This window comes from Abramis brama (assembly GCF_963993115.1).
Source record: "Abramis brama genome assembly, chromosome: 2".
NCBI classification, from domain to species: domain Eukaryota; kingdom Metazoa; phylum Chordata; class Actinopteri; order Cypriniformes; family Leuciscidae; genus Abramis; species Abramis brama.
This window is the reverse complement of record NC_139964.1, coordinates 30,663,169-30,686,885: the sequence shown is the minus strand read 5'-3', so window position 1 is coordinate 30,686,885 and position 23,717 is coordinate 30,663,169. Positions and strand designations below refer to the sequence as shown.

The window sequence follows — 23,717 nt, the reverse complement described above, 5'->3', positions numbered from 1 at the left end:
TCTTACGAACCCAAAATTTTGAACGAAACTGTATTCATAATATGCATTCCTCTAACATTTTATTTTCACAGATTGTTGCAATGCATTATGGAATTGTCTTCTCCAAGTAGGATGTGATGCTGCCCTAATTATGCTGCCTTCTAAGATATCTTGTTTTGGATCAATTTTAAGTTGTCTACTTTTTGGAAGAGATTTCGCAACAGGAACGCGCCACAGATGTCTTAAAATACTGCCTACGTAGGCAGCTAACTAGGTTTTCAAACTGAGCAACTGAAATTATGAATGATTTTCCAATAAAATACAGAATAAAATAAAATCTTTTTTTTAAATTAGTATAATTACACTGGAAAACTGGCAATGAGCAAGAGAGCAAACACGAAGATCTGAAATTCACTAAATGAGGCATAAAAATGACTCGCATATATATTTCTCAGTAGGAAAACATCCTATTTATGTGCAATGTGCTTTAAGGGAAAACTCATTTTATATAAATGGCAAATACAAATGTCACACTGGTACTTACAGCACTTTGGAACGATATGTGCCATTAAAGTGTTGAGCAAAAGCAGCACTTGTTTTCGCATTAGTTGGGAACTGTGATATCACAATCTTGTATCCAATATAACAACCTGACTGTGGGTGGATGGAGCTTGATCAAATTTAGACATAGACACACGGGATCAAACTAAACAAAGAGAAAACAACAGCTTAAATTAGCCTTAACTGGTCTTAGCTGGTTCAAACCGGTCTCCCAGCCTAAAATTGTAGGCCTATATTGTATATAATTGATATGTTTTAGTCTGGTATAAGCTGTTTTTTTTCTTTTTTTTCTGGGAAATATGTTCATCAATAACTGAGCTTTTCAGTTTAGCTTGTTTCCTCTCTCGTGTTTGCTGTTATAATAAAATAAACCTCAGGAACTTTGCCAATGACACTGTGGTATAACTCTGTAAACACTAATAAATAAAGCATTTATTTGTGGCATAGATTTTGATAGGGTTTAATTAGTGATTGCGTTTTCTTTTTGTGCTGTTTGCTTTCGCAGCTTTTAACCATGGCTAGTCATGCGCATTGTGCAAACAGTCAACTGTTAGCCTTCAGCTGGCTGATAATTCTTTTTGATTGTGTTCATTTAATTGTAATTCATTCGCAGTGGCCATCTTTCAAGGGTGAAGTCAATGCTGATTTGTCAAAATTGAAGTCAATGCTTTCTAACACCATCGCTCGAGACTTGAAACTATCATCAATGTTATTTGATTATATTGCATGTCACAGTGAAAGGTCATTTGTCTGATTTTTCCCCCATTGCTCTATTTGAATATACATTTGGTGAAGAAAACCTTTTTTTAAATTGTGTGTTCATAATCCTAATCACTTATATAATTTAGATCCACATCAAGGGGTGGGAAAAAATGAAATCAATTAAGAAATGAATATAATCCAAAATTAGGGGAGTTAAAATGATTCAGTTGAATCAGAAAAAAAAAAAAAAAAAAAAAAATCTTGAATAGTTAAACTATTTTATGATATGATTAAATGTGATGATTAAACAATCTTTTCAGAAGAGTACATTTTTTTCATAATTTATTAGCCCTAAACCATGAGCTCGAAAGCAAATAATTAATGGTAATTCCTTGCGACTGGGGATCCATAAATTGTCTTAATTGCCAACTTTAAGCTCACTGAAATTGTCTCTTTAAGACGTATTTCCTCTCACATTGATAATTGCCCTTAGAGGACATATTTCATTCCCAAATATAGATTGGCATCCATTTTCACGCATGCGTTTCATTATTATAATGTCTTGCTTTGCAGTTTGTGCCTTGAATGTTTATCAAGTGTGCAAATGCTACAAATGTGTTTTTCCGTTATCTTTCATGAATTAGGTTATATATTTGGCAATAAAACAGCTTGATAATCAGAGAACCACATGAAGAGTGCCTTTCTGAATGCTATCCCCCATAATTAGATGCTGTTTGCCATATTTTTTCCAGGAATTATTTAGCTAAAATGATTGTGCACCTTCTGGTCGTGGCCATAAGCAAGGATCCAGTCCTCCTGCTCAGGATGAAACAACAGGTTGAGGATGTAGAAGTTGAGACGGTATTTTTGATAGGTGGCTCCTTCATCTGAGCTTATGAGCAAACTGCTCTCCACCTCTGGATCTGTCAGCAACATGATCTGAAACACAGACAAGAGGTTCTTAGTCTCCACATAGTTCCTTCACTGTCCCTCAGAGACCAAATGCCTCAGTTAGTGGACGTGATGAGCTCCTCCTGTGATGTTTTCTTCAAACAGACATTGTTGAATAGTGAGAGATGGCAATAACAAGCATGTTTGCCTCATTAAAACATTCTGTTTAACTAAAAAAAATATAAAAATAGTCACAAATTACAGTTATGCAATATATTACATCTACAATATTCAGTATTTATAAAACAGTAATTTCCAGCCCTTGATTCTGATTGGTCAAAAAACTGTTGGGTGAAGCGGTCATAGCTTTTATCGTGAATAAAACACAGCTATGACCGCTTCACCCAACAGTTCTATGTATAACTACACAACACCCCTAGCAAACACTCTTAGCCATGTAAACATATGTATGGCAAGCTGTTTTAGCTTAAATTGTACCCAACGTTACTCGTTGTAATTGCATTTTTACTAGTAAGAATTCAATTAGAGAGCTCTTCAATTCTTACTAGTAGCAATTACAATTAGAGAGCTCTCTAAGTAATTTTTACTTGTAAAAAAAAGAATTAAAGATATGTATAATTGCAGAGCTCTGTAATTGAATTAAAGAGCTCTGCGATTGCATTCTTACTAGTAACAACTGAATTAGAGAGCTCTCCAATTGGGATTGTTACTAGTAATAATTGGATTAGAGAGCTCTCTATTTAAATTGTTACTAGTAAGAATTGAATTAGAGAGCTCTCTAATTCAGTTATTACTAGTAAGAATTACAATTACTGAGCTCTCTAATTCAATTCTTACTAGTAACAATTACAATTAGAGAGCTCTACAAATGAATTTTTACTAGGCATATGTCTCCATTGACTTCCATTCATTTTTAATTACGGAGCTCTACAATTGAATTGTTACTAAGAATTACAACAATTCCTATTAGAGAGCTCTACAATTCAATTATTACTAGTAACAATTACAATTAGAGAGCTCTCTAATTAAATTCTTACTAGTAAGAATGCAATTACAGAGCTCTCTAATTTAATTTTTACTTGTAAAAAAAGAATTAAAGATATGTATAATTGCAGAGCTCTGTAATTGAATTAAAGAGCTCTGCGATTGCATTCTTACTAGTAACAACTGAATTAGAGAGCTCTCCAATTGGAATTGTTACTAGTAATAATTGGATTAGAGAGCTCTCTATTTAAATTGTTACTAGTAAGAATTGAATTAAAGAGCTCTGCAATTGCATTCTTACTAGTAACAATTCAATTGTAGAGCTCCGTAATTAAAAATGAATGGAAGTCAATGGAGACATATGACTAGTAAAAATTAATTTGTAGAGCTCTCTAATTGGAATTGTTACTAGTAAGAATTGAATTAGAGAGCTCTCTAATTGTAATTGCTACTAGTAAGAATTGAATTGTAGACCTCTCTAATTCAATTCTTACTAGTAAAAATGCAATTACGACAAGTATCGCTGGGTACAATTTAAGCTAAAATGGCTTGCCATACATATGTTCTCTATAGCTGTGTCCCAAAGTGAAGGCTGCGTCCTTCGAAGGCCGTATTTGAAGGCCGGATGGCCGTATTTGAAGGCCGATTGCGTCACCGCGGCGCGACGAAGGACGTCCCAATTCAAAGGCTGCATTCTTGGAAGGTCGCATTTGAAGGCCGATTGCGTCACCGCGGCTCGATGAAGGCTGTCCCAATTCAATTCTCCATCCTTCGAAGGCATAGACAGTATAAGAAGTGGACAGAGCCATCTCATTGGATCTCAATTGAGACAAGTGAAGCCCATTTTTAGCGATTTCTTAGCACTTCCTTTCCTGACGCGCAGACTCAAACCGAGCAAAGCGTTACACGGACCACGTGAGCAACCCGTCTGTCTTCTAGTAGCTGTGCCAAGAGAAATCTGAATCATTCCCTTCCGAATCTTGCAGAGACGGAGAGTGTGAGTAGGAGCTGTCCATGAGCTTGGAGCAGGAGCAACTTTTGCTAGGTATTCTGATTAATTATATTGTCATTTTGCCTCCACGTCCCCCCGATTGCCCGCGAGCTTCTCCTCCCGTCCATACGGTAATCTCTCTACTGTGCGACAGAGAGTCGCGTGGTTATGACGCAATCGTTAGCCTACTTTTACAAAAAACTGCTTCTACGGGGCCATAACATAAGCTACAAGGTAATGGAGCATTTTATACATTGTCGTGTTTCTTTAGAAATAAATAATGGACAAATGGAGTCTTCAAACGCCTCAGATGTAAAGTTATTCGCTGTCAAAGTGACGCCAAAATGAATGGGAGTCAATGGGATGCTAACTGCAGGTGAAGTTCTGCTACAAGATGGTGGCACGCGGCCGGCTTCAACTTCCGGTCGACTTCCTTCCCGCCTGTTCGAAGGCCGTATTCGAAGGCCGGTTGCGTCATCGCGCCGCGACGAAGGCTTCCCTGATTCAAAAGCGACGCCAAATGCACCCTTCGTTTCCCCGTGAAAAGAAGGATACATAAATGGACACTTAGCGGCCTATTCTACCCCATAATTCATTGCGCGCCGTTGACGACAGCATTTATTTATTTATTTTTAAAGGCGGCCGAGACTAGAGTTCGGTGGTGGACAGCAAATTCACATTTAAATGTAAGTATTATGTTTTCATTTACTCAAATAGCTAGCGAAACCAGAGTTAAATTTTCTTATAAACTTCTTCTTCATTTATCAGGTAGTTTTAGGCAAAACTTGTGGTAATAACGTTATTAGTTTAACGATCTATTTGTAATATTTGCACTTGTGTATTATAAGAAATACCACTCACCCAATAAAGCCCAAAACAATAAGAAAAGCAGTAGATAAGGCAATGGGGTTTCACTTTTATGGGTTTTTGTAGTGCTGTCATGCAAGCTATGTGGTTTTAACCAAATTTTAATATACAGAAATATGATTTCTTAAGTATTTTGTATGCATGTCTTGATGTGTCATATTTTGCAGTGTTAACAATGCACTTAAGATTGCTCCTCTGTGTTAAGTACCCTTTTCTGCTTTTTTAGAACAATTCAGGAAAAAATGGGTATATATATATATATATATATATATATATATATATATATATATATATAAAGAAAAGTAATTCACACATGTTTGCTGAAATGTATTGTCCTGTTGTTTTTAACAAGCCATGGTTCATTTGCTCCTCTTAGGATTGCAAGTGTCCTGGGACAGGAGAGGGTGTGAGTGGGAAACCCACTGCTGAAACTTGGCCCTGGTTTGTCCTCATGGATGAGATGTTGGGACAGAGGCATTGCACCAACCCCTGTCCTCATTGCCTCAATCCCTGAGGACACACCAGGGCCGAGTTCAGTAGTGGGTGCCCACGGTGAGGAGGAGCCAGGGGCAGCAGCACCAGCACAAAGGCGGCGAGACAGGACGAGTTTCTGGACTTGATCAGAGAAGAAATGCAACTACAGAGGGAGGCAGAGGCGAGGAGTGCACAGGAAAGAAGGAAGAGGATGGACAGGCTGTTTTCTCTTCTTGAGAGAATGATTGAAAAATATATATATTTTCTACATATTCTTGTTTAACTTTTTTAACTTATTTTTTAAAAGAAAAATTATGTACATTTATTTTTATGCAACTTTAATTGTGTAAATAAAAGAGAATGAATTGTTCTGGACATTGTTTATTTTTGTAATGACAGTAATACTTTCTGCATGAAACAAATTCTATACCTTTTTATTTTTTCAAATAAAATTGGTAAATGAAAATCATTTGTTCTATAGGCTACATTAAAGTACTTTTTCCAACTATTTACAAAATACGTTAAACATATCAAAATCAACATAAACATTTAATTTTACAATACATAAAATAAGAAAAAAATGATGTAGACTCTATTGAGCTGAGCTGCTGGACCGGGATGGGCTGCCCCTGGTAATGCCTCCTGCTGGTGGGACATCATCTGGGATGGTCTCCAGAGTGTTAAAGTGCATATTTCCACTATCCACTAAGTTGTCTACCAACAGGTTTGCAGGGCTGATTCAATCGACGGCTTTCTGAAAAAAGTACTTTTAATAACTACTGCATTTATATTAGGCTACTACTGCATTACTGCGTAGGCTATGTTGCATTTTACTTCTGTATATTTTCAATATACAGTAATGTCTGGTTGTTACATTATATACTTTTGTGTAGTGTAATGTAATCACATTGTGATGTGAGGGAAAAAAGTACTTCAGGTTACGTCACATTTGTAAGTGAATACTAACGAAATATGCAGTTCCGAAAATTAAAGTAACAAAATGTAGGCTTATTGTCACAATATTAACAAATTGTTGCTAACTACAGCAGCGTCCCATATCAAAGGGCGCATCTGAAGCGCTCGGACCGGTCTAGCCTACGAAGGATTGTTCTTGTCGCCTGGCAACCGTGACAGCTGCAGATGACGAGCGCGAGAAATACTGGACTTTTTATATTAAATTGGGTTTTGTATTCAAACAGGGCTAAACCGAAAATACATGATCCGGCAGCGCCGGGGCACACCATGACCTCCAGTAAAATATAAAACATAAAAATGACAATAGCCAATTCTGGCTCCATAGCTGTTTACTCAGTTATCAAAATGAATGATCAGGATAGCAGCTGTCCTCTCGCACCGTTGCTTGGCGCCAGGAGCGGTGATCGGGAACACCTGGTTGCACAATTAGGAAATCCTAGGAAGGCTCCATGGTGCGTCCTTCAGAGGACGCATAGGCTGCATCCTTGAAGTCTGCGTCCTTCGAAGGATGCAGCCTTCAACATTGGGACACAGCTAATGATATTGTTCATTGAAGCTTATAGAGTAGAGCAGTGGTTCCCAAACCTGTCCTGAAGGCCCCCCAACACTGCACGTTTTCTTTGTCTCCCTACTCAAACACACCTGATTCAACTCATCAGCTCATTATCACATGGGTTAATGAGCTGATGAGTTGAATCAGGTGTGTTTGATTAGGGAGACAAAGAAAACGTGCAGTGTTGGGGGGCCTTCAGGACAGGGTTGGGAACCACTGGAGTAGAGTACTGTGAGAGATCGAGTAAGTGAGTGTACCTTTATTTACAGTAGCATTTTCCTTCAGGTCAGTCCCATATTCGTAATAAAATATCTGTTTGAATGTCCGCTGTGATATCTTGTCCTTTTAACAGTTAAGGGGTTTTCACGTGCCGTAACGCTAACGTTACTCATTTGTCAGTTGTGTCTTGCTTCTCCGTGTTCACAAGTTTCAATCTTTGCAATATAAAAGTCTTCTCTACTGACCGACTCACTCATAAAGGCAGTATTTGTCGTCATCTAATGGCGAAATAATGTATTTAACTTCTGTTGCTGTTCACAGTCCGGGACTGTTTTTTCCAGTGGAAGGAAGGCTTTTAGTGATTTTACTTCATGAAAGTTTTGGCTTTAATATTTGTATTGTGTGGTAACTGTTTTATAAAAGCAATAAGCTTTTATAAAAGCAATAAGTTAACTACGTCCTTCAGCCGTGACTTATTCACGATCCAGCGCAGCCTCTCGTTACATATACAATATTACTGTATTAATAAATACAGCCTCAAATTGTTTTACATACAGTATGTTACTGTCTGATAGCCTATACGATATAAAACAATAAATACATTTGAAAGTGAATCCTGCTGATAGATTTTGATTTAACATGTACGTATTGAACCTGGAACATTCTAATAATAAAATAAAACATTATCAACACTGCATCTCAATTTGTATTTCCTATACAAGACAGGAAGCTCATTAATTTGGTGAACTCACAAACCGTGTTCCTAATTTGCAAGTCTTAATGAACACTTTTAAAGTTGTGGCAGCACCGCCTCATGTTAAATGTGATATCTTCATTTCCAAACCCTGATTTGCTTGGTTTGATCTCATCATAATCGCAGTGGATCACAAGCATAAATCTCTTTAACGCTGTCAATCTTGTAACACACTCCAATGAGTAATTCATTACAGCACCAGCGTGCACACTCTTTAACTCACCCCAAAGCGCAGTCACACTGTTAAATCTATAATTTCCCAAGAGCTTTTTTTTCTTTTCTATTTAAGAGTGCCACCAGTCTTAAGTTTGTGCCAGTTTTGAAAATAAATATTATCAGCCTCAAATATAATTAAATTGGCAAGGCTGAACCATTTCAAAAACCTTATCACTGACAGAGAGCTGGAGGTTTCAGGGTCTAAGGAGTGTGTGTAAGTGTGTGTCTGAGCTCCACAGGGGAACTGATTTAGTTTTTTTTTTCTGTTCCATTAGTTTGTAAAGCCTTAAACAGGCCGGATATGGACTCTTCTCATAGCAATTTTATGGACACAAGCTTCGATTATATTAAGAGATCAATAGCCCTCTTGCTCATGTAATACGGGTCAGTGCAACTTGGTCAAGAACCGTCTTGTTTCTTCCTTGGCACATAAAACATTAGTGTCCACCTCAGAATCGGTTTCCATTTCAATTGCGTTCTTGACCCATCTCTCCAGGGCAATAGCATTATTAAGTAGAGCAGTGCAGCAGAGCTCACCAGACCATTCGTCAAACGGGACATGCTAATGCTAACCATAGCGACGGGAACCCAGAACACGCGCTCATCAATCATCACCAACATGACCCAGATGCCAACCAATCAGTGGGTTGCTTCATTGGTGGATGCTTTGCTCTCTTAAAGAAGCAAACATTTGATTGCCGTTATGCATTTTTATGATACGCTAGAGATATTGGAGGTGAATTTTATGGCAGTAGGCCTTCATACTAAGTCTCGTCTGGCTGGGTTCTGAAAGTTTGGATGATTAATAAAAATGTGTACTCTTGCAAAGCGAGCTTAAATGAACACTACAATCACTTAAGTCAAAAGTTAATGAGCGGCCAGCCATTTTAAACACCAAAAAGGCCAATCCTGAAAAACTCCATTAAAAATAAGGGTGCCTTTAGGCCTATAATGCTAAAAGCTGGGTTTATAAGACTTGTAATATAATTACACAATTTTTTATGATACTTTGTGGTGCTCTTCAGGCATTTTTGGACAAAATAATTAAAGTGCCCCTATTATGCTTTTTGAATATTACCTTCCATGTAGTGTGTAATATAGCGGTTTGTAAAAGGTCTGCAAAGTTTTAAAGATCAAAGTACACGACAAGTAAAGTTACTGTCTCTAAAAAGAAAGCATTGATTCTGAACTGTCTGAAACGAGTCAGGTTTTTTTTCAGTGTTGGGGTAGTTTTTGTGTTACCCAGCTCCTGGGTCAGACGTAACAACCCAGTGTTTGGGTAGTTTGTGCTGTATATTGTTACATTTAATGAAAAGCAACATACAGGGCGTGATGTGAGTCAACTACATGAGTGTCACGTGACTCACACCGGTCTTTTCGAGTGATGGAAACGCCTGATGCTTGCATACAATTTTATGGTTTTATTCAAAAGGAAACAGAATATAAATACTTATGATGTTATAATATGTTCTCAGTTCTATGTACACTGATTGTATGTTCTACAACTATGTTCTATGTTCACTGATTGTTTATGGACAGGTTATGGAGCCAGTCGCCACATATTTCGGCTACGAGTGAAACGCAGGACGGCGGTCTGAAATTAGAAGATTCCCCGCTGAACATGATACAAGCTCCGGCACGAGATCCAGCGCCGTTACAGTGGGAACAGCACAACAGAGACTGATCGATTACACTTGAATTACTTAAAAATGTTTCATTTTTTTAAATTATCGATTTTTCTTTTATGCCAAAAATCATTAGGATATTAAGTAAAGATCATGATCCATGAAGATATTTTGTAAATTTCCTACCTTAAATATATCAAAAGTGTATTTTTGTGAGTGGATGCAGCAAAATTGCCAACATAAAGGACAACTTTAAAGGAGATTTTCTCAATATTTCGATTTTTTTTGCACCCTCAGATTCCAGATTTTCAAATAACTGTATCTCAGCCAAATATTGTCCTATCCCAACAAACCATACATCAATGGAAAGCTTATTTATTCACCTATTCATATTATGTATAAATCTCAATTTAAAGACTGGTTTTGTGGTCCAGGGTCACATATATGTTAAACGATCTTAAATGTAGGCAATATGTATTAAAACTATATGAAATATGCCATACTGTAAAAAAAGATAAAACAAAGTAATTATCATGCAAACCAGTGGTTGTGTGGAGTATTTTAAAAATGTTTATCCATAATCATTAATTCATGTGTGAAGTAAACAAATAAGCTAGTATTATAGTAAAAATGAATTAACCCATGCTGGGTTAAATAAACAACCCAATTTGCTGGGTAAAATTAACCCAACGTGTGTTTGGTCCTATATTTACCCAGCCCTTGGGTTAAAAACAAGTGTTAACCAAGTGTTTTTAGAGTGCATGCTACATGCAGCTTTATAAGATACTATAGTCATCCAATGTACAGTAAAAAACAAAACAAATAAACTATATGTGCAATGCCAACACAATGGGGGATATATGTAGCCATTAAATCAGGGACCATTCACTCAAAAACTACGAACACATCTGACGGGGTTTTAATACCAGGGTCTAAAAAATGTTGACATTTTCATTTTTGTGTGAATTGTCCCTTTAAGTCATGCGTGGTCAGATCGTGCTAAAATCCGCCGTGCTGAACAGAAAGTGGACATATCAGTCATACAAGCTGTCATATGCTCTCTTATGTATAAAAGCCTCTCCATCAGCATTTCTATACCTGACATAGACATATGAAAATACAATACGCAGGTGAAGGTGCATGTGTCTCTCGCATTCTCTTTTGACCTTCAGTTGTGCAGAAATAAAAGGAAGTCACAGCTAGCAAAGAACAGAAAGAATCTAAGAGTGCGAATCTGCGGGTGCTCCAAAGACATGTAGCTAAAAAATGAAATACCGATTTTTCTATTTCGCATTAGAAGGCTTTGATCGGCACTATAAAAGTGAAATGCAGAAAATTCAAGAACAAGTCATTTTGGTTTCAGATCAAATTAAAGATGGTCTGCACTGGCCTTGTCGACTTCGCTTTTATAATGCGAGTCGCACATTACCAAGGGCAATTAATTTTATCTTCTTTTCTCCATCTCCTTACTCATGCAGCCTTGCAAAATCCACCTCTGTATCTTTCCTCTGATTCTCTATGTTAAGTCCCTATCAGTGACTTGAAGCATAAGAGCAGAGGTTTCTGGGAAGACAAAGGTTAATGAAGCAGCAGATGAGGTGGCTGGAGAGACGTCTGGAGAGTGTGCTGGAGAATCTTTGAGTCCCGCTGTGCACTGATACTTTGGCTCTGATAGAATATTAATGAAATTAGAAACATGTTTCGGCTCCATCTTAAACTAATTGGATTGTCTAACTCCTGTAAATCCTGACCATAACGAGGTCGGCCATCAATGCCTTTTTTTTTTTTTTTTTACCGCTAACCTGACTTGGATAAATGGTCTTCTAAGCTAGAAAATTCAGATTCAAACAAGTGTCACTTACTTTGCACCACTGCACACACTCAAAAAATTTATTTTTGCCTCTTGTTAAATTTAATGAATTAAAATAAGCTAAAGTAACACGATTGTTTAATATTTTGTCACAACTTAATTTAATTGTGTTCAAATTAGTGTGAAAACTACATGAATCATATTTGTTGACAACTAACTGGGCAGTGGATCTGTAGTTCCCAGCATGCTTTGCAAGGGACTGCATTAGGAGGGTAAATTTAGGGATTAAAGTGCTATTTTATGTGGTTTTTTTTTTTTTTTGTAAATGGAAAGATGTTGTTAGTTAATGTTAGTGTTTAATATTCAGTTATGTTAGAAACTTAGAGGACTTTCTGTAATGTTTTAGAATTTTGTGGTTACCATTATGCAGAAGAGTGGCGACTGTGTTTAGTTTAGGGCTGTGGGCACTCAGTATACTCTACATGCATTAAACCTCATTTGCAATATTCAATATTACTAAGTTTTAATTAAATTGAACACTAGTAACATCCTTCATTGGAAAGAACTGTAGAGTCAAATTAGCTAAAATTATAATGTTGGCGATTTTTGGCAGAGCAAAAAATTAAATGTAGTCAACCTGACAAAACTTTATCTAGCAGGAATGACTAAATTAATTTAAGTTCATACAACAAGATTACAATTAATCATTTCAAACAAATTAGATTTTGTTGGAAAAATGTAATTCATTTTCGTGGAAAAGTTTTCCTTCATTTAATCAAGTTCGTTCAACAGCTTATTTTTTTGAGTGCATAAACCAGTAACTAAAAAACAGCAGGGAATTTAGCTTTGCAGTACTTTGGTCAAGGTTTTTGAGCAAAGATAGTTTCAATTACTTACTAAAGCTGGATTCTGGATAAATTAAGAATCACAATATTTTTTTTTACAGAGATCTCGATTCTCCCACGATTCTAAACAGACAACAAAATAATACATATAACTATTAAATAGGCTAAATCAAAATGAAGGAATGAATTAGTTCAACATGGCCACAATTTGCTAAAACAAGGAAACAAATTAATAAATTGTGTGGCCATGATTTAAGTAAAACGAGTGAATGAATTAGTAAATCGTGGCCACAATTTACTAAAACGAGAGAACGGATTCTTAATTCTTGCGTTTATTTAAAGAATAAACAAACATGTTTTAATTATCCAGAAATATATTTAATAGCAAACATTTAAAAAGGAAAGTCTTAGAAATAAAGTGTGGAAATAAAATGTGTTAATAAAAGCATACTAACTGCCAACAATGGCAAAGTTTTTTTTATTTAATTTTTTTTATTTAGAAAGTCAAAGAAAAAATCATGTTGCCATAAGGCAACACAGCACCATAGATAGTGAATGCTATTATAACATCATTGACCGTGAGGACAGTCAATCTATGGTTATTGAATTTGTGATCAGATGAAAATGAAGTCTCATTAAAAATGTGCACACAAGCTTGCACAGTCAGGCTTTACGGTCCTTACTTAAGAGAATGAACACACATATACACAAAACACACTAGCACACACCGGTTTGCATTGTACCACATAGCATTTTTATCCCTTGTCCCGCTCGTCGCATATTGAGAAAATGTCCTGCATTTTCAAGTAACGTGTTAAGAAAACGTGCATGCGTTCTTTTGCCTTTTTTAAGAAAGCATTTTATTTGTTCTTTTTGCAGCGTAGTTTTTCACCTATATTTAACAGCGCTTTGTCAGATGAACAAATACAACAACTGTTTTTTTTTAATCCTATCCAATGGTTGAAAAGAAAGAGGTAAACGCGGTCACTAGGTCGTGACGGCTGTCAATAAAAATGTGAAGCGGTGATTCATTCCATGTGTTCCCTGTCAGAAAACAAATGGATAATTCGGTAAATTAAAATGTTACAAGGCGACATAATGGCAGCAAAAAAGATAAAGGGCCCTATTTTAACGATCTGAAACGCAAGTATCAAGCGCGAAACGCAAGTAACTTTGTGGGCGGGTCTTGGCGCTGTTGCTATTATACCGGCGGGATAAATGATTCTTGCGCCCGACGCAAATCTAAAATGGGTTGGTCTGAAGTAGCTTCATTATTCATAGGTGTGGTTTGGGCATAACGTGAAATAAACCAATCAGAGCGACATCTCACATTCCCTTTAAGAGCAGGCGCGCTTGTTCCATGGCAGATTGCTATTATAACGGCGTATAATAATTTGGGTAAATGTGTAAGCTAGATTTATGCCTATTTTTTCACATCTTCATTGACACAACAATGATTTCCCTCGTGTGTTAATATTTTTCCTTGTAATAATGTATGGTTTTCTAAAAATGAGACTGCTGCGTCTGTGTGTAGATGAGATAAGCAAAGTGCATGCGCGTTGTGCACACGCTACATTGATTATGGCCAAGCATGCACCCTTAAAATAGCATATGAATAACATGGGCAACGCGGCACTGACTTTAGACTAGGTTTTTCCTGGTCAGTGGCGGAATTGTTTTCTAAACCTGCAAAATAGCACCAGGGAACGTTTGCGCCAGAACACGCCTCCTCTTTTCACTGAACCGTCCCCAGGAGCATAAGTTAATTTCCTAATTTACCGACGTGCGTCTGTGGAGGGAAAAGTCCGCTGTGCGCAGGTGCAAAATAGGAATGATACATGCGTCGGTGTAAAAAGTCAATTGCGCTGGGTGCAAGATAGGGCCCAACATGTTCTTTTAGTACTGGGCTAGGACATACCGTAAAATTTCAAATAATAGCCCGGGCTTTTATTTTCCCAAATCGCCGAACTGCACCGGCTTGTATTTGAGACAGGCGTCTATATGAGACAGGCCTTTAATTTAGTGTTGAGATGAGCATGACAGTAGGAGGTTATCATATCTGTGTTTGTGTTTAACAAATCAGTTAATGTCAGAATTAGCCTACTATATTTCCGTATGTCTAAAGGGGTTTCGCACAACAGACGAGAAACGCAGCGCCACGTCTTTAAAATTCGAACACATTATTCTCTATGAGTGTACATTGCCTCAAATCGTCGTTAATGTATATACTGTACTGACTTCACCCTGTGCTGCAATATACATTCAGTTTTACATTCATTTACAGAAATCAGCTGCTTGAATGAAAATTGATGATGTCATCGGATTTTCAGGTGATATTCTCAATTCATTCAGTTAACGGACGCTCTGAGGTAAAGTGAATTCAGACTGCAGAGTCAGACTAAGCAACGATTCTATTTAATTGTACAGTACAATCATAACATAGTACAGACATGATCTTAATTCCATAATATCCTTAAACATAACTATATTGCTGGCCATAAACTGACAAAGTGCGCGTCCGGTGTGTGATACCTCGAGTTGTCATAGAAGCGACGCGGCACTGCGCTTCTCGTACGGTGTGCGCGATCCTCAACTTCTCCCTCTCCGGCCTCCGCTAACTCTGCCTTGCCTTGCTTGCGCTAACAGCTCCCGACCAGATGCGCAGGGCTCTCTTGCGTGCGCAATCTGCTCCATAGAACTGGCTTAAACAGACGATCTGACGGGTTTTAGAAGATTAAATACAACCCGAAACTAAAAAACAGACCGGGCCTCTATTAGAGACCGGCCTTTATTTATCCAAATCTGTAGCCACACAAGGTGTGTAAAAGAGACAGGCGTCTATTTGGGACTCGGCTATTATTTGAAGTTTTACGGTATACTTGGGTGAGGCCATAGAAGGGGATACCGAAAGAGGGTTTTGCAGTCTGTGTAAAAGCAGCTTTTCTATTTCACATGGAGGAACAGCACATGTGAATCACACAAGAAAAAGGAACAACAGAAAGAAACGTCCAGTCAAAGGAATCGTACCTTATATCCAAGGAGGATGGCCAGGTTGATAAAATCACAGCAACTGAGGTAGCCAGTGTTTATAGACATTATATAACAGTTTCAGGTTGTTTTTAGTGTTGGTAACATGTCCCACCCAAACTTAGTAATCGTCCCACATTTGGTTTGTTTGATGGTGGTCACCCTAACTCTCACTGATGACTAAACATCATTAAAAAACTGTAAACCAAGCTGTTTGCCCTTCCAGTGCTTACGCTTATGTTTTCACGACACACACACACACATCTCTCCAACAGTCTTTGTTGGTTTGCACAGGTGGACTGCATTTTTATTCCTCATCCAGCTCAGGAATGACTGAGCGGCAAGTCACTTTTGCTTCCTTGCTGATGCCAGAGATGAGGACTAAATGTGCTCCCTGAACTCAGAGCTGTGTTGTTGTTGTTTTTTTCTGCTCTTATTAGGGATGCAGGTGGTGAACTCGTCCATATTGCCTTATTAACCAAGGCTATTGTTTGCTCACAGGAGAACTGACCAATTAGGGTGAAATGCTGTGTCGGGCCCCAGGTGAGTGCTCAAGGTGTTCACAAAACATCCAAGGTGCTGTTATTTAAGGCTGTCTTGGGAGAATGAGGTGCTGGGTTATACGGGCCTGTTATTGGAGAGGAGTGTGTGTGTTTGTGGGAGAAAGATAGTAGCTATGTGTTTCAGCTCTGAACAACATTAAAAGAATCTCACTAAATGTTCCTTCTCTTGTCCTTAAAGGGATAATTCAAACATTATATATAAACAACATAATGTTAATTATAACATTATAATACGAATCAATCTGTCTCATGGCATTTAAGGCTCAGTTGATTGGCTCAAAAATAAAATAAAATAAATATAAAAAAAAAAAAACAAAACAAATGATAAAATAAAGTAAAATAAAATTTAATTTAATTTTCTTGAATGATTCAGTAAAAGTATCTAAAGTTATGAGAACAAATCTAAATGGTTTAGAATCATTAATGAGAGGCCATATTTGTTCCATAAAGAGTCAGTTTATACATTTGATCTCTAGTTTGAAATTCTCAACTTGATGTTCATTTAAAGTTGCGATGAAACTGAAGTAGAGCGACAGATTATTTCTGTATTGTGGTACATCTGAGTGAAACGGAAAATCGAAAAAGATTTAAAAAAAATGTAGCGCAGGGACTTGGTTCTATCCATCGGTTGTTGATTGGATTTTGAGATGTGGGCGGAGTTTAAGCACACTTAACGATTGGAGAAGTCCTGCATATGTCATTAGGGAGAAGTCTGTTGTTTTCACCAGTTTTGACATTTTGATGAAACATTTCAAGGTCAATTAAAAAAAAAAAAAAAAAAAAAAAAAAATATATATATATATATATATATATATATATATATATATATAAAAAAAATGCATGGATGAAGTGATCATATAATATTATAAGTATTGTCAATACAACATGTTACATGCATTTATTAAATACTGCTCTATATAGACATAGCACATTTAATATAAATGAAAATACACAGTTTTTCCCCTCATTAGTACAAAAAAAGCAGTAACTCAGTGTCACACACCCTCCCTCTTCACAAGCATATGCTTGCCGCATAAACCTCTGTTCACCACACCGAAGAATAACCACCATCTAGTGGCTGAGACGCTGTGTGTGCAGTTTACTGCTGTTGCTGAAGGTCAGGGCGATTAAAAACACGAAGAAAATCAGCTAAATGTTGAAATCTTTATCTTAGGAGAGACAATCTCTTGCTCTAAAGGAAAGATTGTGCTGATGGCTCAGTTTTAGGGCTGTCTTTAAGGGAGTAGATGGCACTCATGGGGTTGCCAGGCGACAGGCAAAACTGATTATGACTCAAGCATTCCAGCGCTCGCATGGAATACATTTAAAATTATCGAAACACTCCAACTTTAAAGGGGACCTACTATGCCCCTTTTTACAAGATGTAATACAAGTCTCAGGTGTCCCCAGAATGTGTCTGAAGTTTCAGCTCAAAATACCCCACAGATCATTTATTATACCATGTTGTAAATGCCTATTTTTGAGTATAAGGAAAAATATGCTGTTTTCGTGCATGCATCTTTAAATGCAAATAAGCTGCTGCTCCCCACAACACTTTCAAGAAGAGGGCATGCCTCTGATACTCTGCCAAAAACTAAAACATCTGTTTGGTTTTGATTATCATCTCTATAGCGGTCACGCTCACATGACATTGCAGTTCTTTTTCATCATGAAATATTATTATCTGCATGCATATCTATCAGTCTAAACTTCTTATACATATGGTTTTCTGAGTGCACACATCCGAAGCACATGCACAGAAAGCTGGATTTCAGACGGCGCGTCCCGTGAGTATTACATTAAGTTTTCTTTCACATATTATTGTGCTTAAACTGTCAAATACACAAAAAGTTATGTCAAAAACACACAAAGTTCACATAAACAGTCGGTTATGTGTGTGAATGTAAACAGCAAGTAAAAAAATCACGTGTATATTAGATCTGTGTATTAAAGTGACAGCAGCGTAATATACAGTACCTACTGCTATATATGCTGTTAATATGAATCAATCAACAAAAGAAAAACAGAAAATCACTCACTGCTCTTGATTGAATAACTTTAGAAGCTTTAATAAGAATAAATTTCTTACTTGAATGCTGGTGTTAAAGGAATAGTTCACCCAAAAATGTTAATTACCTATGATTTACTCAAGCCTTCCTAGGTGTTTATGACTTTCTTCTTTCAGAAGAATAAAATCGGAGTTATATAAAAAAAAAAATGTCCTGGCTCTTCAAAGCTTTATAATGGCAGTGAATGGAGGACAAGATTTTGAAGCCCAAAAATGTTCATCAATCCATGATAAAAGTAATCCATAAGGCTCCATGGGGTTAATATAAGCCTTCTCAAGCGAACCGATGCATTTGTGTAAGAAAAATATCCATATTTATAACTTGATCAACTAAAATAACCAGCTTCCGGCAGACAGCCTACGCAAGTCGACTTGCGCCAAAACACTTGACGATGTATGACGTAGGATGTAGGTGTAGCGTAAGCTTTGATGCCTCTCGCGGTTCAAACAAACAGGGCTGGGCAACAAACTCAAGCTCCTCCGACATTTCTCTTTAAAAATTGTCATTTTAGACTTCTAATTTGTGACCGGTGTTTTGCTTTGCTCTATCCTCTGCTCTTCCATGTTCGCCAATGCGTCATGCGTCAGGTCAAGGTTTACTCTTTCGCCGTAAATCGATGCATACGGCCGTCTGTCGGAAGCTACCTATTTTAGTTGATAAAGTTTTAAATATGTATATTTTTCTTACACAAACGCATCGCTTCTCTTCAGAAGGTCTTTATCAACCCCCCAGAGACGCATATATTTACTTTTTATCATGGATGGATGCACTTTTTTGGGCTTCAAAATCTCATCCTTTTACATAAAACTGATTATATTCATCTGAAAGAAGAAAGTCATATACACCTAAGGCTTGAGGGTGAGTAAACCATTGGGTAATTTTCATTTTTGGGTGAACTATCCCTTTAAATGCTGTGGCGAGGAGATAAAAAGAGTGGACTGTGTACAGCTCACTCAGGGCGGGGTCTATGCTATAGGCCAGAGACCGTCTGCAGTAGTGGGCGGGGCCTGTGCAATGTTACGTCACATTGCATAGAAATTGAAAAGGTCTTATTCTAAAACACTGTTTATGATTTATGGGGATTAAAAAAAGGAGTGGGTGGATTTTTACCATTATAGGGTGGTTGCGCCCAGTCTGCCGACACACATATGTTCAAACACCATGTAAAAGTGAATTCTGCATAATAGGTCCCCTTTAAACTTACAGTACATACAGTACATGCATACAAACACAAAACTGTAAATGATCAAATAACAAGTCATATTACGAAATGAAAGAATGAAGAAATGAATGCCAAGGCAGAAAGAAAGCATTTATCTTTATAGTGGAGCTCTTTAGCTTTGACACAAGACTTTTGCCTATAATATACTTTCATGTACGTTTTTCATCTTTTATTCTCTTTGCATGCGCATATCCTTTCATGCTCTCCCTCTACATGAAAACATGAGTACAATTCTTCCCCCAAAAAGATCAACCCCTGTTATCTGGCAATTATCTTTCCAAAGACACATACGCAACCATACAAGCTTGTCAGCGGAGCGAGGGGGATAAAGCCGAGCCGGGGTGGAATTGGGGAGCTGGTCAGGCAAGATGAGCCTAATTAAAGCTTGGGAAAGAGAAAGGTCAGGGAGGCAGTGACTTCCACCAACGAGGGAAAATGTGAAGTCTTCATATGAGAATGAGAAATGTCAGGCGCGGGCCCGAGCAAACGAAGCAAAGGTCTCGTGTGTGATTGAGAGTCTGACGAAGAGCCGAGCTAACAAGCGACGATTTGAGGCAGGAGGAAGGGAAAGCAGAAGAGAGGAGGTTATTTAGCACATTTCGGCTGAAAAAAAAAAATGCTGTTGAGTGGCCACTCTTACCATTTTGATATTCTGTGAATCAGGTGACCATGTTAAAGCAATCTGAATACATGGTGCAAAAATATTGACATTTTAGCATGATTTAAAGGGATAGTGGGAACACTTTACAATAAGGTTCCAGTTGTTACCATTAGTTGACAAAATAAGTTAAGTAGAATCATCAATGAAACATCTATGTTATAAATATATATATTTTTTTAAATATATCAATTAATGTATTAACAGTCAAAAAAATACAATGTTTCTTCTAATCATGGAGAATAATATAATATAATATAATATAATATAATATAATATAATATAATATAATATAATATAATATAATATAATATAATATAATATAATATAATATAATATAATACGCCAATATTTGGTCTAAAATACCGGGAAACATCAAACCAAAATGTTTTACTGCATAACAGCACATGCATGAAAGCATTTATCAAACAAATTGTATTGCCAGCACTGCGTGGGACATGTGCCAAATAATACTTTGAACTAGGATAAAATAAAGCTGTTCTAAGATTCTTATGCTCATTACTAAGGACACATGGTGATCATCTTCATTAATAATAAAATAAATAATAAATGAGTTCTTAAATAAAAGAAACCTTTTCTCAAAGTTGTTCATTTCATCAAACTGCCAAAGTGTGCAAACAACTGTACATCTTTCTCTCTCTCTCAACACTGTTTTTATCACCTCTCTGTTCTCCCTCTACTCATTGACTGCGTTTTGAAATGATGCCTGAGGGCTAACAGATGTTTGTATTTATTTATTTCTCAGTTAGGACATTTGCTTCCGCCCAATCAGTGAGTGTTTCCCCTGCAGATCTCATGCCATCAGAGCTGCCCACACCACCAGACACCAACTGAAAAGCCCACCTATATAATGTGTTTTCATTTTAGAGGCAGACAAAAACTGCTACAGCTTCAGTTCTTACAAAGTGAGTCATGAATTAACAATGCATTAGCGTCTATCTGAATTTTATGTGTCTTGTTTCAGAACCGCTGTTACTTTAGTTTCTTCACGACTTTGCAGTATTCATCCGGTTTATGATGCTAAAGTTGCTGCAATGCTAACAGACACTCTTGCTACATTAGAAGACAACACACACTACGGTATAATTAGCACTCTCATTTCACCCCTAGCATCAACAACAGCAAATGCTAAAAGCCTAGAGAAAATCCTACACAAGTTATCTGAATCTCACCCTTGGTTTAGTGACGCTAACCGCCTTAGCCATCAGCTATTGCAGTTTATCATGAGGTCACTATCAGCCCTTCATTTCCAGTAGTCTGTTTGTGTAGTGTAGGCTATTACTGACAAGTGGGTGTTTAATGTGGATGTTTTACTTTCTAAAATGTGCTTTTTTTTTTTGTGAGGGGCAGAGTGCAAACAACTCTGTTTACAGTACCTGCTAGTTATTGTAATTTCACACTCATAAAGCGCAGATAGTTTTAAACAGAGACAAACATACACACAACTGCACACAACCACACATGTATGCTGTTAAACTTCAAGTGCGACTCATACTGTATGACAGTGCAAAATAGGTTTTTGTGCAGGCCAATAGAGAGTTATTAAATAAAAAAAGCTGAAGATTCACTTTGTGAAGAGACAGTTCGCGCACTCTCATCTGAATGAAAGGTCCCTCGTGATAATAATTACAGGCTGGGGCACTAGAGTAGAACAGACTGTCAACACATTTTTACCTTTCATTATTTAACAGTGGGGTTTTGTCTGTGTGTGTGTAGTAGGTTTTGCTATTCTCGTGAGGTCATAACTTTTTTTAAATCGCAGAAGAAAAGCAAAACCCAATAAAATCATGTTGAAAGGGCATCTCTTCGAAGAAAAGATTAATTAAGAAACTTTAATACGTGTATTTAATTTATCACTCATTTTAATTGATCATCTTAGGCTATAAGTAAATATATTTAGCAACTATAACCCCAAAATGCAAATTCTGTCATAATTTATTCACAGAAAAACTATTTGTTTTTCATCTGCAGAGCACAGTTTTGAGCAATGTACCACACAATGAATGGTGACTAGAGCTTTAAAGTTTCAGAAAGGAAACAAAAGCACCATAAAAGTATCATAACAGTGTGCAATATTGTGCTATATCTGTTCAGTTGCTCACAGGTTGAAGTTGCTATTTGCAGATCTTTCTAGCTGTCCTTGGAGCATTCATACATGCATTTGTACATCTTCAAAATGTCAAATTTCAGTGCATATTTTTTACTTGTTTTACAGAATTATTAACTGGGGTCTGTAAACGTGAACATATTACTCCGATTTTAAAGTCTCCCAATTGGTTGGCAGTGATTGTTAGTTTTCTTTCACTCTTGAACGAACAATAACGCACACAATTATGTCAAAATTTCCGTTTTGTCCAGTATCCTCATAAGAGCAGTCTTAAATGAGTTAAATAAAGTCTAAAATGAACGCGTGAGAAAATGAGACGTGTGTGAGATCCGCGTGCAGCAGCGGCAAGCCTTAAAGTGACAGCAGCCACTAATGTCTGTCATTAATGTTAATCAAAGAACAAATGAAACAGAGAAAATGACTCACTGCTCTTGACTAAAGAACTTTTTTAGCTTTAATAAGGATTAATCTATATTTAATGTGTAATTTATGCAGTGCAGACTGTTTGATAACTTTACTCAATTTCTGTATTTCCTTCCTGTTAGACAGAAAGGGCACAGGTAAATATGACATTTATTATGGGTTTATGTGAGGATTCTTATAAGTTCACTTAAATTAAAAGTTGTTATATTTTTTGAATCCTAATTAATGTTTAAAAAAATTGAACACTTTCAATTATACTGTAATGTCGAATGGCTATAATTAATGTTAAAAAAAAAAATTTCATGGAGACATCAGTCGCTGTATTAGAATCAGTGATACTGGCCTTTATTCATAAAAAAGATGCCATTAAACAAGTATTTAAAATATACTGTTTTTATGTTGTCTCTACATTAATTTGGAGATTAACTGTGAAATGATTACCTTACGAAATACAGTGAGGAAAAAAAGTATTTGAACACCCTGCTATTTTGCAAGTTCTCCCACTTAGAAATCATGGAGGGGTCTGAAATTGTCATCGTAGGTGCATGTCCACTGTGAGAGACATAATCTAAAAAAAAAAAAAAATCCAGAAATCACAATGTATGATTTTTTAACTATTTATTTGTATGATACAGCTGCAAATAAGTATTTGAACACCTGAGAAAATCAATGTTAATATTTGGTACAGTAGCCTTTGTTTGCAATTACAGAGGTCAAACGTTTCCTGTAGTTTTTCACCAGGTTTGCACACACTGCAGGAGGGATTTTGGCCCACTCCTCCACACAGATCTTCTCTAGATCAGTCAGGTTTCTGGGCTGTCGCTGAGAAACACGGAGTTTGAGCTCCCTCCAAAGATTCTCTATTGGGTTTAGGTCTGGAGACTGGCTAGGCCACGCCAGAACCTTGATATGCTTCTTACAGAGCCACTCCTTGGTTATCCTGGCTGTGTGCTTCGGGTCATTGTCATGTTGGAAGACCCAGCCTCAACCCATCTTCAATGCTCTAACTGAGGGAAGGAGGTTGTTCCCCAAAATCTCGCAATACATGGCCCCGGTCATCCTCTCCTTAATACAGTGCAGTCGCCCTGTCCCATGTGCAGAAAAACACCCCCAAAGCATGATGCTACCAGCCCCATGCTTCACAGTAGGGATGGTGTTCT

The 23,717-nt window shown here is 37.1% G+C and overlaps 1 protein-coding gene across 3 annotated transcripts in view; it reads right to left on the bottom strand.

Moving 5' to 3' along the window:
• The window catches only part of sorcs1 (sortilin-related VPS10 domain containing receptor 1), a 218,114-nt gene that overhangs the window by 55,504 nt on the left and 138,893 nt on the right, over positions 1 to 23,717 (bottom strand). For all 3 annotated transcript variants that reach the window (XR_014603923.1, XM_084096285.1, XM_084096286.1), the window contains exon 4: positions 2,023 to 2,181. Coding sequence is in view for 2 of the 3 variants with exons in the window: in XM_084096285.1 (XP_083952411.1) it covers positions 2,023 to 2,181 (159 nt within the window). In the remaining variant the exon portion in view is untranslated. The remainder of the gene's footprint in view (positions 1 to 2,022; positions 2,182 to 23,717) is intronic.